The sequence below is a fragment of the Macaca thibetana genome, chromosome 1, assembly GCF_024542745.1.
Source record: "Macaca thibetana thibetana isolate TM-01 chromosome 1, ASM2454274v1, whole genome shotgun sequence".
Lineage (NCBI taxonomy): Eukaryota > Metazoa > Chordata > Mammalia > Primates > Cercopithecidae > Macaca > Macaca thibetana.
This window is the reverse complement of record NC_065578.1, coordinates 17,587,070-17,606,281: the sequence shown is the minus strand read 5'-3', so window position 1 is coordinate 17,606,281 and position 19,212 is coordinate 17,587,070. Positions and strand designations below refer to the sequence as shown.

Below are 19,212 nucleotides of genomic sequence, written 5' to 3'. Positions count from 1 at the left end.
GGGGGGCCACTCTGGGAAGAGGTGGGCCGGGGGTGAGGGCAGTCGGAAGCTCAGTGTCTGACCCGGGAATCTGAGGCACACGTTCCCCACCCTTGTAGCGGAGCCCCACAGGCAGGAAATAAACAGCTCTGGGGTTCAGGGGAGAGGTAGAGGGGGTGGGGTCTGCAGCATAGCGACGGGGTTCAGAGCCACGAGATGGGCAGAAATCTGAGGGGTGTGGTGGGGAGGGAAAAGAAGAGGTTCAAGGCCTGAGCAAGGGCAGCCACTGGAGGACAGAGATGAGCAGGAAGAGCCCAGGAGACTGAAAAGGAGTGGCTGGAGGGACGGAGGGGGCGTGGAGTCCTGGGAGATGGGGAAACCGCAGGCAGAGCCTCTGTCTCCCTGATAAAACGGGCACCGCTGGACCTAGCAACAAAAAGGTGACCGCGACCTTGGCAAGTGCAGCTCCCAAGGAGTGGTGAGGGCAGAGGCTCATTGGAGTCGGTTTATGAGCCGGAAGAAGGAGACGAATCGCAGACAACTGAAAGAAAAATTTGAGGAATTTTCTTGTGAATGGAAGGTGAGAAGCAGGGAGAAGAAACTGGGTCAAAGAAATTGTGCTTTTTAGGCCGAGTGAGGTGGCTCACACCTGTAATCCCAGCATTTAGGGGGGCCGAGGCGGGCGGGTCACTTGAGGTTGGGAGTTCAAGACCAGCCTGGCCACCATGGTAAAACCCTGTCTCTACTAAAAATACAAAAATTAGCCAGGTGTGGTGGTACATTTCTGTAATCTCAGGTACTCAGGAGGCTGAGGCATGAGAATCACTTGAAGCCAGGAGGCGGAGGTTGCAGTGAGCCGAGATTGAGCCACTGTACTCCAGCCTAGGCGACAGAGTGAGACTGTCTCACACAAAAAAGCAACTGTGCTTTTTGTTTTATTTGGAGATGAGAGAAATAATAACTCATTGGGTGCAGCTGGCAGTGCCTCCTGAAGAAGGAGGAATGGGCTTGGGATGCCCTTGAGTGGGCGTGGGGCTGGTAGCGGCCACGTGGCCACGGACACTGTGGGGCCGGTTCACTGGGTAGCCACAGGAAGGAAGGTGCCTTTGAACATAGATCGTGTCCCTGTGTGGGGAAGGTGACTTTTGGTTGCTTGTGTTTTCTCAGGGGTCTGGGAAGCAGCAGTGGCAGCTGAGGGTGAGGTGGAAGGGAGGAGTGGCCAGGTGTTCCCTGAACCTGGGAGAGAGGATGGCGTAGAGCAGGTGCCCACAGACTCTTTCTGTAAAGGACCAGATAGTAAATAATTTAGGCTTTGCCAGCCAGCCAGTCTCTGTTGCAGCTCCTCAGCCCTGGCCTTGGAGCTCAGAAGCAGCCTGAGAGGATTTGTAAACAAACGGGCATGGAGGTGTTCCAACAAAACTTGATTTACAAAAATAGGCAGCAGGCTGGCTCTAGCCTGCTTAGACTCCTGGCCCTCGACCTCGCCTCCAGACCAGGGGTCTTCAAAGCATGGTCCCTGGGATTCCAGCATCAGCGTTATCTCGGACTTGTGAGAAATGCAGATTCTCGGACCCCACCCCAAGTTCATGGAACCAGTGACTGAGTCGCTGCAGTGTTTCCAACCCGAGTTGAGTTTGTGATTCTGGAATTCTAGAAGTTAGCTCAGCAGCTAGACCCAAGAGAGTGAGGTGTGGGATGGGCTACACGCCCTGTTAAAGGCACAGGCATCCCAGCCCCCAGCCCCTTCTTCAAGCCTGTGTGAGGACATCCTGCCTGCCATGGGCCATGTTTGCTTATACAGCCTCCATGGGGGGCTCCCTGGGGACGGGCTGTGGTGATGACTCTGCTCTCAGCAGAACCCTCCACTCTGCAGGCCTGGTTTCCTGTCCACGTCCCTCAGCTACTCAGGGGAACCTGGGGGCAGGAGCTCCGTTTCTTGTAGGGGCAGCCTCCCACAGCAGGAGGGCTCAGCCAGGGTTCAGTGAATGAAGAAACGCACTGTCCTCTGATCGAAAGCACAGCATCTTTACTAGTTTAACGACAGTTTTTTGGTGACTTTAATGAGATGATTTGATTTCCTGCCTCTGAGTCATCTAAGAGCAAAATGCATGAGCTGCTAATGGGCTGAAAGAGAGGCTGCCCTTGAGGGCGCTCCAGCCCCCCAGTGCTGCAGGGATTCGATCACCCCAAAGCCAGGTAACCAGCCTCGGCCTCTCAAAGCTCTGGGATTATAGGCGTGATCCACCGTGCCTGGACTGAATGAGGGTCTTTAAGAAAAAAACTCCAGGGGATGGTCACCAACCCGTGCCGCCTCCTCTGAGGTTAGCATGGTGCTGGATCTTCTCTGCATCTTCTGTCCTTCTTTTTGGTTTTCATTTTGGTTTACTTGAAAGAGGATCTTGCTCCGTCACCCAGGTCGGAGTGCAGTGGCACGATCATGGCTCACTGCAGCCTCGACCTCCCAGGCTCAACCAAGTCCAGATAATTTTTTTTTTTTTAATTTTTTTGTAGAGAATGGGTCTCTACAAAAAAAGTCTCTATGTTGCCCAGGCTGGTCTCAAATTCCTGTGCCCAAGCGATCCTCCTGCCTCGGCCTCCCGAAGTGCTGGTATTCCAGGCTGGTCCCCTTTTGCCAGCAGGTCTGCTCATGTGCTCACATCGCTCACTCTGAGGAGACCTCTGTTATTAGGGGGACCTAGACCTAGGCTGCCTGGACCCCAGGGAGGGAGGTTGTTTGGGAATCCCCTCCCTTTGCTTTTCTTCTCAGGAAGCCGGCTTCCTGGTGACGGAAGGTCACCAGGAAAAAGAAGAGTGAGAAAAAAAGCCAATCCGCCACTTGGCTGTCAGGTTTCCTACCAATTTCATGGGTTGGTGTGGACGGGTGGGGCTGTGTTTTGAGCCCAGACCATCACTTTGCCCATGGGTGCAGGACCACGTGACCTCGAGCAATGTTCAGGAGTTGTCTGTGTACAATTACTGCAGCTTCTTGAACAAAGTTATTCCCAGGTGTATTATTCTTATAGATGCTAATATAAATGAAATCATTGTGTCAATTTTCTTCTCGGATTGTTCGTTGCTAACACAATGGATTGTTTGCTGAATGTTTGCTAAATTCACTTATTAACTCTGTGGGGGTGTGTGTGTGTGTGTGTGTGTGTGGTGTCTGTGAGCATGTATGTGTGTTTGCCTTTGTAATTATTATTTGGGATTTTCTATCCATAGGATCACACCATCTGCAAATTGAGATCGTTTTGTTTTCTGTTCAAAAATATTTTATCTCATGTTTATATTTGAAAGATCATTTGACCAGGTGTAGAATTGTAGGCGACAGTTCTTTAAGTGCTTTATTGCAAACTTCTTGTTTGTCAAGTTTCCTATGAGAAATCTTATGCCATCCTTCTAGGCAGTGCTCTGTATGGAACATGTTCTTTCACCTTTGATTACTTTTAGGATTTCCTTTTGATCACTGGTTTTGATGGATTTGATTCAGGTGTTCCTTGGTGAACTTTTCTTCATGTTTCTTGTTCTTAGAATATTTGTATTTCTGTAATATTGGAAGTTTATGCTTTCCATGGAGCTTCTAAATCTTCCATCCAATGTTTTAAATATCTTTGTCTCTCTTCTCCACTACACGCCCTTCAGGGATTCCATTTAGCCCTCTAGAGGGTGTTTAAAGTTTTTATACTGATGGTCTTTTTATGTTTTCAAGTCATTTGTGACTGTGTGTTTCATTTATGTTAGTTTCAACTTCTATTCCTTCTAGTTCAATAATCTTCCCTTCTGCAATGTTTAATCCAGTGCCTTCCTCCATTTCAGACTGTAAATCATAGTTTTTATCTAGAGAATTTGATATTTAAAAAATCTTCAACCTCTCCACTTAATTAAAATAAAATTATACTGTTTTTAATGTCCTTTTCTTCTATTTCCAACATGTGTCTCAATTTCAACTAGATCATTAGATTCTTCATTATGTGTCATGTTTTCCTGCTTCTTTGGCTGCTTGATATTCTTTTATTTTTATTTCTTTATTTTTTGGGGGATGGAGTTTTGCTCTCGTGCCCAGGCTGGAGTGCAATTGTGTGATCTCAGCTCATTGCAACCTCCGCCTCCCAGGTACACAAGCGATTCTCCTGTCTCAGCCTCCCCAGTAGCTCACAATACAGGCATGCGCCGCCATGCCCGACTAAATTGTTTTGGATTTAGTAGAGACGGGGTTTCACCATGCTAGTCAGGCTGGTCGTGAACCCCTAACCTCAGGCGATCCACCCAGCTGCTTGATATTCTAAGATTTGATGGTGGAGCTTCGTTGTCAATGCTCAAAAGTGCCCAAAGACACCATTCGACCCCAGTGTCTATGCACACCCAAGCTTTTGCAACAGGAGAGGTGGAGACAGCAGAGATGAGTGTGCTGCAACATGCTGGTAGATGGCACCCCAGTTGTGCTTGGGGCTTTCCTATGCCTCATACAACAATGGGCCTTCCTTAATATTTCCCTTAAGAACCACCCAACTTCATGCCCTGTCTCTCTGTCCAAACACCAGGACAGTCCTCTCACCAGTCTCAACCAGCCAATGGATTGACAAACCTCCAGATATGATTCAGTGGAGAAGGCGCTCCCTTGTCAACAAATTTTGTAGAAACAACTGGACATGCATATCCCCAAAGGAAAAAAATTCACCTGAACCTCAATACTCACTCAAAAACTAACTCAAAATGGATTATGTAACTAAATATAAACTATAATACTAGAAAAGCATAGCAGAAGTAGGAGGATAGGAGAGAGCAAGTCCACCTAGGATGATGACCGCTGAATTTCTCAACGGACACTTCAAAGCCCTACAGGTTAGAGAGTCAAAACTCCCACCCATAACCCTGGCCCTAAACACCTGGGCTAGGGAACACTGTGGCCCTCAGGAGATTGTCTTTAGCTGGGTCTGAGAGCCACACAACTGCACAGGGAGCAGGAGACACTATGCAAATCAAGGCCAGAACAGCAGGGCGGGCCTGTTCATGACAGAACACAGGTAAAACTACCCTCAGAAAGAGCGTGTGGAGAAACAGATCATGCCTGAGACCTGGTGGATTAGAGCACTGGCTACTGGGGAATTGAAAGGAAAGGGCTTCACCGTGCAGAGGACCAGAGGTGCCAATCTTGGAAACGCAGAATTGCTGGGAGATGGGGAGGCAGGAACAGAGGAAGCATCCTCTGGAGACTCGTGGTGAAGAGAACACATGAACGAAGTAACTGGCAGAAATCAGAGGTCCTGGTAGAACAAAATTGAATCCCACAATGAGAACATACACCGTGTATGTCCCCCAGGGAAGACAGTATCTCCTAAAAACTCAGGAAAAATCATTTTGGGCGAGTACCTTATATCCGGTCATGCGATCCATGCAAGACCATGAGAAAAGATTATTAAACATGCTAAGCTCAGCGAGACCTGATTCCCTCAGGAGGACTGTTAAGGATGAGTACCACTCAGCAAGTGATGACTGTGACATTCACTGTTGAATAGCTCATGAGCATTAATATATTTAATTGTGGATCTAACCAAAAACCAAGGTGGGGCCAAGATGACAATCACAGAATGTCACTGGTGTATGTTTAGGTTCAAATACTATTATGAGAAGTGGCAGGCCGGGCGCGGTGGCTCACACCTGTAATCCCAGCACTTTGGGTGGCTGAGGCGGGCTGATTACAAGGTCAGGAGATCGAGACCATCCTGGCTAACACGGTGAAACCCTGTCTCTACTAAAAAATACAAAGAAAAAAAAAAAGAGAAGTGGCAGGTAAGGGAGGTAGAAAAAAGATAACGCATATGTAATTTGCTGTCTTATGGAAATCTTTGAGGTTGAAAGTCATAATTTAAAACATATAAAACAAATATTAGAAGTGTGTCTAGTTCAAAGGGGGGAAAACTATATCAAAAACATTTTTAGTGCAATATTAAACACGAGCTATGCAACCCTTCCTAAATGCCAAAGGCACACACAGACACACACAGACACACACACACACACACTCACACGCTCACAAAGAATAAAATAATTAGAATCAAGAAATGTAGTAAATATATTCTGCTACATATGATAAACATAGTCTACAATGTGGAAGAGATTAGAAAATAAACAGGGAAATGAAAATTTTTTTATTAATTTGTATCAGAACCCACCAAAACCAATCAGCATAATAAAAGATTCTAACACTGAATGTAAAAAACAATCCAACAGTCCAGAGCGATAGGCAAACGTTTTTAATTGTATAGGGTAAAATAACTTTGGACAAAAATTAAAACTCAGGCAGAGAATGGTTTTTTTTTCAACAGCAGACACTAGCCAAAACAGAGGCAGAGTAAAAATTGAGACAGAAAATTTCCAGTGTAGCGATATGGATATAATAATAGACACAGGCAGGGATGATTAATAAACGATAAAGTGTTTAGAGGATGATGATTGGAATACATGACGTTTATACTTTTAAAAACCACTTCCCCAAATACTTCATTATAAGTAAGGTGTCTCTAAAAGCAACAGATCTCCTAGACCCCTCCTTAACCAAGTAACCAGTCCTGATATCATGATAATGATGATGGACAAACTAGACCTTCTATGCCCGCAGATAGACAGGCTGAGGTTGGAAAGTCACAGTATTGACTCTGCAGTGTTCCTGGCAAAACGTTTAGGCTGAATTGAATCATGAAGACATTTTCAGACAACTTCAGAATGTAGATCATTGAGCCAGACAGCTGACCTGTCCTCTACAAATGAGTCCATGTCACCACAATCAATGACAACAACAAAAAGATGAGGAAATATTTGGGGTTCAAAATAAAGAAATGTAGCTACAGTACCTTTTTACTTTCTTTGAACCCAAAATATCTCTTCTCCTTTTTGTTGTGAGATTCGTGGTGACATGGACTGTGGGAAGAAGACAGGCCAGTCGTCCTGCTCAGTGTTCTACATTCTGCAGTTGTCCGGTGATTACCTCCTATGAAACTCAGGCTAAGCGTTTTCTGCAAGAACATGGCATTGTTCATATTCTGCACCGGCAGAGTCCCGGATGACATGCTGTCTCCTGCCAGCGGCTCCTGGCTCCTGTTCTTTACAGGATGGAATTGAGAGGAGCAGGGCTAAGGGCTCTCCACGCTGTTTGTCCATCTAGCTGTGGTCTTCCTAAGTATTGATAGCAATTGGAGGCTGAAGGACTGTGGCTTCTCTAACCAAAGGAGCCTAGTGGGTTAACAATTGTCAAGAGCGGTCAGTGGTTCTGAAATACAATCCTCAGCCAAGGATCCCTCCTGTGTTACAGATGGATCAGCTAAAACAAACCAACACTGAAGATACAAAGAATGGGGGAGGTTCATTGAAACCAGGGTAACACCTTTGGATGACTTAAACACAAAGATGACACTGACCTTGAGCAGGCATAGAAGCTCAGAGACATGCGCGTAAAATGAAATCCCTGAGGAACTTTGTAGCTACCCAGAGATACCTGGTTCAAATCAGAACATCTCACAGATCACTTCCAGCATGTGCTGCAGAGTTATGTGAACGTGTCACACCTAACTTGGGTCCAGTGTCTTCAGACTGAGCACAGGTTGCCACTGCATGGTCTGAGAATGGAATAGAGTTCTGCCCACTTTCCTATCCTATATCTGGGATTCCAAACGGAACTACAGTTTCATTCAAACCTACATGTGCCTGTAAGTCCTGCCTGCGGCAATGACATCTCTCAGCTTAGGAAGGGCTACTTAGTATGGGAATAGGACTCCCATCTGGAAACCCAGGTGGAACCTTATCATCGTCAAAGTAACAAACCCATTGTCCACGTCAAGGGCCAAGCTGACGTGCTGTTCCTCAAGTGAGTAAAAGCCACTTGTGTAGTGCTGGAATGAGTCAGGTAGTAGAAAGTAACTTGAAGGAGTCCAATAACATCCATTCAGTGAGTCCTGCAAGACTTCAGGCTCTCCTGCTTCCATCAGCACCCCGTTGAGCCTGGAAAAGGAGATGAAACTAAAGAAGCAGCCAGGGGAAATCAGACACCGCAGAGCCCCAACTAGATTTCAGGGGTCACATAGGGAAGTGGTTAAAAAAGGAAAAGGATAGATCTTTTTAACGGGTAAACCATTGTTGCCTTTATGTTGGGATAGAACAGGGCCAGGTAGAAAACAATGAAAGAGAAAGACACAGAGAGAGAGAGAGAGAGAGAGAGAGAAAGAGAGAAAGCGAGCTGAGTGAATTGGCCAGGTGACACACTGATAAGGGAGTAAAAGGACACTCTGAGTTAGTGCCTGGATGACACACAGCAAACAGTGATTATGAAGAGTGAGCTCAATAGTTTTCCATAAAATGTGATTGAAATTCAATGCAGTCGCCATGAGAGTACAGCTTTTGAGGTATGGTCAACCTATGGTACATTAGTCAATGATAAGGGGAGGAAGAAATGGAAACCTAAACCTCTACTGCAATGAAAAGCAACAGCATTGTCAGTAGGAGTAATTCAGCTTTCGTTGAAAACATGAAACCAAACACACTGCTTTCCCCTGGATCTGTCGTCTCCAGGTATTAAGAAAGAATTAAGCGTCCACACTTGCTGAAAGTTACCTGGGGCATGGTGGGTTTTGATCTTCTTCCCCTTCTTGGTACTTTTCAATTTCTGCAATAAATTCAGACACATGAAGCTGATTCTCCTACACACATAACAATCCACTGTCTAATCCTTACACAGGGACCTAAGGCTCCTCAGCATAAGAGTAAGACACTGTGGGAGATATATTTCAGAAGGCCTGAAGGCTGGTCATGATAGAGATTCCTTGGTTTTTGTCCCAGAAACTAAGGGTAAAATGTCCCTTTTCTGGTAGATCGTTATCCCAATATCATTTGTCCCAAGTTTGTGCAAATGGTTATGCCATATTTTTCCAATCAATTTAAAGCAAATGCCCTCAAGTGATTTCTAGGAGAAAAACTGCAATATTCAGCCCTGTCTCATCAAATCCTCAGATTGTTCATGGTTGTGAGGATTTTAGACACTGAAATTAGAGTGAGAAAGGAAATCTGGAAACCCTTGAGTCAAAATCATAGTTCTCTGAATTTGTCACATCTGCCCAGGTCCAATGTCTTGAGAGTAGAATCAGAGCGCCACAGGCATGGCCTGAGACTAGGGAGAGAGCCATGCTCACTGACCCATCCCATGTCTGGGCTTCCAGGTGGAACTAGAGTTTCATTGAACCTACATGTGCCTATAGGTCCTCACTGCAGCAGTGACATCTCTCAGCTCAGTAACGGCCACTTGGAACAGGATATGATCTCTATACGGAACACTCAGTGGATCCTTATCAGCTTCAGAGAAAGGTACTCACCATCCACGCCAAGAGAAAAGCCAACGTGTTGTTCCTCCAATGAGTAAAGGGAACTTCCCTGGGGATGGCATGAATCGGGAAGCTCAAGATAACTGTAAGGAGTCGAATAACATCTATCCAGTGAGTCCTGCAAGACTTCAGGCTCTACTACCCCCAGCAGCTCTCTGCTGAGCCTGGAAAAGCAGAAAAAGTAAAGAATAAGTCAGGAGACATCAGACACAACAGAGCCCCAACTAGATTTCATGGGTAGCACAAGGAAGTGGTCAAGAAAGAAAAATGATAGATCCATGAATGAGGTAACAAATTATTGCCTTCATGTTGGGACAGAACAGGGCCAAATGGAAAAGGATGAAAGAGAAAGACAGACAGAGAACAGAGGCAGAGAGAGAGGGACAGAGAGAGACAGAGAGCGCTTGGTGAGTTGTCCAGGTGACACACTGATGAGGGAGTAACAGGACACTCTGAGTTAGTGCCCTCAGGACACACAGCATACAGTGATCATGAAAAGGCTGTCATCAATAATTTTCCATCAAATGTGCTCAAGTTTCCATGTAGTCACCATGAGAATAGAGCTTTTGAAGTATGGTCCACCTACAGTAGGTTAGTAAATGATAAGGGGAGGAAGAAATGGGAACCTAAATATGTAGTGCAATGAAAACCAACAGCAATGTTAGTACGAATAATTCAGGCTTGGTTGAAAAGATGTAATCAATAATGTCGGCCCGCTCTGTTTTCCCCGAACCAGGAGTCTCCAGGTGTCAACACAGAATTAGCTATTGTCAATTGCTCAGAGTTACCTGGGGCACGGTGGGCCTTGGTCTTCTTCCTCTTCTTCCTTTGTAATTCCTGCAATAAAATCAGACAGGGACAGGCAAAATAAGCCAATTCGCCTACACCCATAACAGTCCCCTGTCTAATCCCCACACAGGGACCACAGGCTCCTCAGCATGAGAACAGGATAATGTGAGACATACACTGCAGGAGGCCTCAAAGTCGGTCATGATAGAGATTCTGTGATTTACATCTCAGAACCAAGGGTCAAATGTCCCTATTCTGGTAGACAGTTATCCCAAAATCATTTATCCCAAGTTTGTGCAAACAGTTATGCCTTATTGTTCCCATCATTCAAAGAAAATGCCCCAGATGATTTCTAGGAGGAAAACTGCTGTATTCAGCCCTGTCTCATCAAATTCCCAACTCGTTCATGGTCGCAAGACACTGAAATTAGAATAAAGGAGGAAATCTACAAATGTTGAGTCCGAATCATAGTTCTGTGAATTTTTTACATCTGCCTCGGACCAATGTGCTGAGAGTGGGTTCAGGTTGCCACAGGCATGACTGGAGACTAGGAATACAGCCATGCTCACTGACCCATTTCATATCTGGGCTTCCAACTGAAACTACAGTTGCATTACAACCTATATGTGTCCATAGGTCCTGCCAGCAGCAATGACATCTCTCGGGTCAGGAAGGGCCAGTTGGAACAGGAATATCACCCCTATCGGGAAGACCAGCTGGAGCCTTATCACCTTCATAGTAAGGAACTCACTGTCCATGTCAAGAGCCAAGCCAAAGTGCTCTTCTTCCAACGAGTACAAGGCATTTCTGTAGGGCTGGCATAAGTCAGGCAGTTCAAGATACCCGCAAGGGGTTGAATAAAATCTATCCAGTGAGTCCTGCAAGGCTTCAGGCTCTTTCTCATCCAGCAGTTCCCTGTTGAGCCTGGAAAAGTAGGAAAAGTAAAGAATAAGCCAGGGGGAATCAGAAACCACACAGCCCCAGCTAGATTTCATAGGTAACATAAGCAAGTGTTTGGAAAGAAAAAGGACAGCTCTATTAATGAGGTAACAGATTATTGCCTTAATGTTGGCACAATCAGGGCCAGGTAGAAAAGGATGAAAGAGAAAGAAACACACACACACACACACACACACAAGAGACAGAGATAGACAGAGTAAGAGCTCAGTGAATCGGCCAGGTGACACACTGATGAGGCAGTGAAAGGACACTTTGTATTTGTGCCCTCAGGACGAACAGCGAACAGTGATCATGAAAACAGTGGGCTCAATAATTTTGCATAAAATGTGCTCAAGTTTCCCTGCAGTCACCATGAGAATACAGCTTTTGAGGTATGGTTAACCTTCAGTAGGTTAGTAAATGATAAGGGTAGGAAGAAATGGAAACCTAAATATTTACTGTAATGAAAACCAAAAGCAATATTAGTGGGCGTAATTCAGACTTGTCTGATAAGGCAAAATCACTCTTTTCAGCATGTACTGTTTTCCCTGCACTTGGCGTCTCTAGGTGTCAACAGCAAATGAACTGTCCACAATTTCTCAGACTCACCTGGGACCTGTGGCCTCTTGGTCCTCCTTTTTCACTTCATCACACCAATGTCCTGCAAATAAATTCAGATGGGGCCTCTTACATGAAGCAGTTCTTCCTTGCACACAGAAACATTCCTCTGTCCAATCCTAACACAGGGACATCAGTCTTCTCAGTGTGGGAACAGAAGACTTTGAGAGAAACATAACCAGAGGCATGAGGTCAAGTCTTGAGAGAACTGACTTGGTTCCTTTCATGAGCCTTGGGCAAAATTCCCCTCTTTTGGAATGTTATCTTCCCAATGTGATCTGTCCTAGGTTTGTGTACACAAATGAGCAATGACTTTCCCAATAGATTTTAGGCAAATACTTCTAACACCTCGTAGGAGAGAGACTGCAATATTCAGGTTTCTCACATCAAATACCCAGGATTTGATAGTTTATGAGATTGTGGACACTGAGATTTCATGTAGGGGTGTAATATTCCAGCTCTTGTTACAACGAGACTTGGTTCTACACAGAAGCATTAGCTATTATGGCTTTTGTGGGTGAAAAGTCAGTCATTTATCTAGAAAACATACCAGCAAGACGATGGACAGATGAGCTAAAACAAGCCAACTGAGAAGACACAGAAAATGGGGATAAATTCACTGAAACCTGGGTCACATCTCCGATTCAGAGGTAGACAAGGGTGACACTGGCCTCGGGCAGGTAAAGAACCGCACAGACATGCTTTGGGAACAAAACTCATGAGGAACTTTGTAGCTGGCAAGACACATTTAATTCACATGAACTGATCTGACAGACAACACCTGGGCATGTGCTGCATGGCTTGGTGTGAGTTTGCCACACCTGCCTTGACTTCAATGTCCTGACAGTCAGTCTAGGTTGGCACTGGCATGGCGTGAGACTAGGAAGATATTAAAGCTCACTGAACCACGCCACGTCTGTGCTTCAGACTCAACTCCAGAGTGATTGAAATCTACATTGATATACAGGTTAAACCCACAGTGATGGCAACTCTCAGCCCAACCAGGGGCGGAAAGCCCCAAGATTACGGGGTCTACTTGGGACATGAACTGGAGCTTTATCACCTTCACAATGGAGTACTCACTGCCCACGTCAAGAGCCAAGTCCACTTGTTGTTCCTCTAATGAGTGAAAGGTGCTGCTGTAAGACTGGTATGAGGCAGACATGTCAGGAGGAATTGAGGAAGTCGAATAACCTTCATCCCAGGATTCCTGGAGAGCTTCCTCCTCTTCAGACTCCTGCAGATTCCTGATGACACAGGCAGGACAGGGATGACAGAAGATTTAACCGACAGAGATTAGACAGCAAAACCTCCCAGATGATCTGATGGGAGGCAGAATGGAGTGGTCGCAGAAACCAAAGCCAGTTTTCCTTCAACAGAAATAAAAGTATCCTTCTAAATGCAGGGCAGAGGGTGACTGCCCTGGGGAATGACAAAAAAGTGGGCAGCACGTGCTCAGTACACTTGCCACAGATGAGCCAATGTAGGGCACCCTGACTCTCCCTGTAAACTACCCTCATGACTTGCAGCACAGACACTAACACAAGATTTCAACTACTTTGCATAAATTGCGTTGAATTTTCCATGCAGCATTCAAGTGAACAGAGCTCTTGCGGCAGTGCAGACACAGATCTTCTGTGCTAAGGGCCCCATTTTCCCAATATTTTAATATAATATGTTTATTTATTCAGTTTCTTTTCTTGCACAAATACTGGAAAACATACTAACAAACAATAAGCAGAAAGCACATGTACATTCTGTCCCTGGATTTAAACGCAGGGGAGAGAACAGGCGACACCAAGAAATCCCTGTTTGAGGGTCTGGAGTGGACCTCCAGCAAACTCCACCAGACCTGCAGCTGAGGGACCTCACTGTTAACAAGAAAACTAACAAACAGAAAGGAATAGCATCCACTTCAACAAAAGGGACATCCGCTCCAAAACCCCATCTATAGGTCACCAGCATCAAAGACCAAAGGGAGAGAAAACCACAAACAGGTGGAGAAACCGGAGCAGAAAAGCTGAAACTTTTAAAAACCACAGCGCCCCTTCTCCTCCCAAGGATCAGAGATCCTTGCCAGCAATGGAACAAAAAAGGGCAGAGAATGACTTTGACGAGATGACTGAAGTAGGCTTCAGAAAGTTGGTAATAACAAACTTCTCCGAGTTAAAGGAGGATGTGCGAAAACATCGCAAGGAAGCTACAAACCTTGAAAAAAGATTAGATGAATGGCTAACTACAATAAACAGTGTAGAGAAGACCTTAAATGACCTGATGGAGCTGAAAACCATGGCATGAGAACTACATGACACATGCACAAGCTTCAGTAGCTGATTCGATCAAGTGGAAGAAAGGGTATCAGTGATTGAAGATCAAATTAACGAAATGAAGTGAGAAGAAAAGTTTAGAGAAAAAAGAGTAAAAAGAAACAAACAAAGCAGCCAAGAAATATGGGACTATGTGAAAAGAACAAATCTACATTTGATCGGTGTACCTGAAAGTGATGGGGAGAATGGAACCAAGCTGGAAAACACTCTTCAGGATATTACCTGGGAGAACTTCCCCAACCTAGCAAGGCAGGCCAACATTCAAATTCAGGAAATACAGAGAACACCATAAAGATACTCCTCCAGAAGAGTAACCCCAAGACACATAATTGTCAGATTTACCAAGGTGGAAATGTAGGAAAAAATGGTAAGGGCGGCCAGAGAGAAAGGTCGGGTTACCCACAAAGGGGAGCCCATCAGATTAACAGCACATCTGTCTGCACAAACTCTACAAGCCAGAAGAGAGTGGGGGCCAATACTTAACATTCTTAAAGAAAAGAATTTTCAACCCGGAATCTCATATCCACCCAACCTAAGCTTCATAAGTGAAAGAGAAATCAAATCCTTCACACACAATCAAATGCTGAGAGATTTTGTCACCACCAGGCCTACCTCACAAGAGTTCCTGAAGGAAGCACTAAACATGGAAAGGAATAACCAGTACCAGCCACTGCAAAAACATGTCAAATTGTAAAGACCATCGATGCTAGGAAGAAACTGCATCAACTAACAGGCAAAATAACCAGCTAACATCTTAATGACAGGATCAAATTCACACATGACAATATTCACCTTCAATGTCAATGGGCTAAATGCCCCAATTAAAAGACGCAGACTGGAAAATTGGATAAACAGTCAAGACCCATCAGTGTGCTGTGTTCAGGAGACACATCTCATGTGCAGAGACACACATAGGCTCAAAATGAAGGGATGGAGGAACACCTACCAAGCAAATGGAAAGCAAAAAAGCAGGGGTTGCAATCCTAGTCTCTGACAAAACAGACTTTAAACCATCAAAGATCCAAAGAGACAAAGAAGACCATTATATAATGGTAAAGGGATCGATTTGACAAGAAGAGCTAACTATCCTAAAGATATATGCACCCAATACAGGAGCACCTAGATTCATAAAGCAACTCCTGAGAGACCTAAAAAGACACTTAGACTCCCAGACAACAATAATGGGACACTTTAACACCCCACTGTCAATATTACCCAGATCAATGAGACAGAATGCTAACAGGGATATCCAGAACGCAAACTCAGCTCTGCACTAAGCAGACCTAACAGACATCTACAGAACTCTCCACCCAAAATCAACGGAATATACATTCTTCTCAGCATCGCATCACACTTATTCCAAAATTGACCACATAGTTGGAAGTCAAGCACTCCTCAGCAAATGTAAAACAACAGAAATCACAACAAACTGTCTCTCAGAACACAGTGCAATCAAATTAGAGCTCGGGATTAAGAAACCCACCAAAAACTGAACAACTGCATGGAAACTGAACAACCTGCTCCTGAATGACTACTGGGTAAATAATGAAATGAAGGCAGAAATAAAGATGTTCTTTGAAACCATTGAGATCAACGACACAACATACCAGAATCTCTGGGACACATTTAAAGCAGTATGGAGAGGGAAATTTCTAGCACTAAATGCCCACAAGAGAAAGGAAAGATCTAAAATCAACACCCTAAAATCACAATTAAAACAACTAGAGAAGCAAGAGCAAACAAATTCAAAAGCTAGCACAAGGCAAGAAATAACTAAGATCAGAGCAGAACTGAAGGAAACAGACACAAAAAATCCTTCAAAAAAATCAATGGGCCAGGCATGGTGGCTCAAGCCTGGAATCCCAGCACTTTGGGAGGCTGAGACGGGCAGATCATGAGGTCAGGAGATCGAGACCATCCTGGCTAACACGGTGAAACCCGGTCTCTACTAAAAAACATAAAGAACTAGCTGGGAGAGGTGGCGGGCGCCTGTAGTTCCAGCTACTCGGGAGGCTGAGGCAGGAGAATGGTGTAAACCCAGGAGGCAGAGCTTGCAGTGAGCTGAGATCCGGCCACTGCACTCCAGCCTGGGTGACAGAGCGAGACTCCGTCTCAAAAAAAAAAAAAAAAAAAAAAAAAAAAAAAAAAAAAAACACTCAATGAATCCAGGAGCTGGTTTTTTGAAAAGATTAACAAGATATCCCTGTTTGGCTAGTTCACCTGGCTCAACTGATTGCAAGTACTTATCTTGAGAGGACTATGAAATTAAAACCAATACAAGTGCCACAAATAATGCACAACATTGTTAATAAGGACAATTTGTAGCTGAGTGAATGAAAGAAATCGTTCTATTCATCGCTTCCTCATTTTCCCTAAATCTACAATCTCCAGGTGTCACTACTGAATTCACAGCTCACAATTCCACAGCATTACCTGGGAGACACTGGCCCTTTTTCTTCCTCTTCTTCATGATCACTTTCATTTTCTGTAAATACATTCAGAGAAGCAGGTCACATTAAGCAATTCACACTTCACATATGACCAAATCACTGTCCAGTCATAGCACAAGGACCCAACTATTCTCAGGGCAAGAACATGGGTTCTGACATGAATATTCTAGGGTGGTCTAGATTAAGTCTGGTGAGAAGTAGATGACCCTGCTTTCCAGTCCCACAGGCCAAAATTTCCCTCTGTGGGTAGACTATAATGCCATATTCCCTGCCTGCGTCTATGCAAAGAAAATAAAATTTTCCCCCCAAAATCTCCAAAAATTAGTCGAACAATTTTCTAGGAGTGTTGCTGCAATACTGATTTATATCATCAGGTACCATGGATATTAAATGTTCAACTGATAGACGCATTCTAACAACTCTTGCTTTAAAAAGAATCTGTGATTCAGGAGGCCAAGGCAGGTGAATCATTTGAGGTCATGAGTTCAAGATGAACCTGGCCAATATGGGGAAACCCCATCTCTACTAAAAATACAAAAATTAGCCAGATGTGGTTGTGTGTACCTGTGGTACCAGCTACTCAAGATGCTGAGGCAGGAGAATCACTTGAATCTGGGAGGCGGAGGTTGCATCAAGCCAAGATGGTGCCACTGCACTCCACCCTGGGTGAGCAAGACTCTATCACCAAAAAAAAAAAACCACCACCGCCACCAACAACAACAATCTATGATGCTACAAAGAAACATTGGATCAGCTATTGCATTGATGGGGTGGAGAACCAGGGTCCAGCCTTGCTTTATGGAACTGTATCAGCAAACTAAACAAGAAAAGTTTCCGTCCACATTTCAATGGGACTGGGCAGCTAACCAAGCTGACTTAAAAGAGATCAAGATTAAAGCTGAGAGTAGTGAAGCCTGGGGAGCAATATATCCAAATACAAAGGCAAGGCTGCCAGTCTCCTTCAAAAGGCATAGAAACTCCATGGACATTGTTCAGGAACACATGACTTAATCACAGGTGACAAGAGATACTGAATCGAAGCTAGGAAGCCTCACAGTTACCTCCCATGCACCTCCTGAACTCAGGTGACTATGAGATTGTCACACGTGCCTGGGGTCCAGTAACTTCACACTGGGGACCGGGAGACAAAGGCATGACATGAGCTGAGAAGGACAGAAAACCTCCCTGATATCTGTGTTTAGAATCCCATCGCAGATTTTTATGTAAACCAATTTGTGTGTATAGAGTCTGTCTTCGGGGTTATACTTCCTCAGCACAGAAAGAGGAATGAGACACATGGAAAATAGAGGCTACCTGGGATAATGGATACAGCATCCTCCCATTCATCATGAGAAGATGAGTCAATGAGATGTGAGTTGACTTGGTCTTCCTCAAATGTGATTTTGGTGTTGCTGTGAGGCTGGTGGGACTCACAAGGACCGTGGCTATTTGAATAAGCGATGGAATATTCCTCCAGTGAGTCCGCAGGTTCTTCCTTCTCTTCAGCCTTCTGCACCTCCCTGATGAGCCAGGTGGGAGAGAGATGTCAGAAGATTAAACACAGAGGGATCGGACCCCAGGGAGCCCTAGCTGGTTTTGACAGAAGGCATTAAGACAGTGGTCACAGAAAGCAAACAGGAGGTTCCCTTTAGGAGGGAATAGGCAATCCTCTTCTCTCTGCAACAGAGCATGGCTGCCATGGCAGACAGAGAGGAAGAGACCAACCGGTGTTCATTTCACTGGAGAGACAGGAGCTGAGAAAGATGAAGACTCAGCTATCCCTGTTCGGTACAGATATGACACTCACCACACACAGAGAAACACAACAGCTGCCACACCCGGTGTCTAAGCTGGGTTGAATTTCTCATACTGTGGCCAAAGGAATGCAGGCTTTTGGCCCATCCTAGATGCCAGACAGGGTGTGCCTCCTACATCTTTTTCCTATGTTAAAACCCATTACTTGCTCCTGATTATTTAGTGTTACCTGGGGGCACGTGATTCCTGTACTTTTTCAGTTTCCTCAACGTTCACATCTTCATCCTCATCTTCACGATTTTCTGTAAATACAGAAGTGTTCGTTCAGATATTTCCCACTTCACATTCTGCAGGCACAGTCAGCCAAATGTGCACACTGACATGGACATCTAGGCATGGGTCACCGTTCAGTTGAAAGCTCTCATGTTTTATCTTTAACAAAATGCCCTGGCATGGTTTCCTGATCCATCAGGCAATGCAATTTCTGATCTGGAGGACCACCATCAAGATGTGGCCAAATATTGAAAAGACCCTTTATCCCCATATCACTGGGCACGTGTGCAGCCTCTCTCGGGACTTTGGCAGCTGTCTCCATAATCCCACCACAAATCTGATTCCCAGGCACAGGCTTGGTGTCCTGTCACAGTTCACATTTCAAACCTAATTCTTTCTCTTAAGAGAGGACAAACTGGCCCCACAGTCGTCTATGTATCAGGAGACTTCACAGGCCTTCCATGTGGCTTCTGCTGTGTTATTCAGGGACATGCTTTCCATGGGGAGTGCTCCAGTCTGAAGCACTTCCTACAACCAAATGCCCCCACATCAAGTGCCTTCTCCAACACCACATGGCATGGGGTTTTATCTCATTTTCAAAAGCAGTCCTAAACTGTTCCCACATTTAGATGCTTCAGAGCCTTGCAAGAGACAATATGTCGGCCTTTTCTGATGGAGAGAGAGAAACGCAAGAAAGATAAATCACTCACTCAC

General features: G+C 44.9%; 1 protein-coding gene across 47 annotated transcripts in view; it reads right to left on the bottom strand.

The window, feature by feature from the left end:
• LOC126954288 (neuroblastoma breakpoint family member 3-like) overlaps positions 1 to 19,212 on the bottom strand; it is a 159,572-nt gene that overhangs the window by 95,251 nt on the left and 45,109 nt on the right. Inside the window, exons 9-10 of one of the 47 annotated variants that reach the window (XM_050790033.1) lie at positions 18,455 to 18,527; positions 17,785 to 17,990 (exon numbers count right to left, since the gene is read on the bottom strand). The exons of the other annotated variants lie outside the window; for them this stretch is intronic. Of the exons in view, the coding sequence (XP_050645990.1) occupies positions 17,785 to 17,990; positions 18,455 to 18,527 (279 nt within the window). The remainder of the gene's footprint in view (positions 1 to 17,784; positions 17,991 to 18,454; positions 18,528 to 19,212) is intronic. 47 annotated transcript variants of the gene reach the window in all.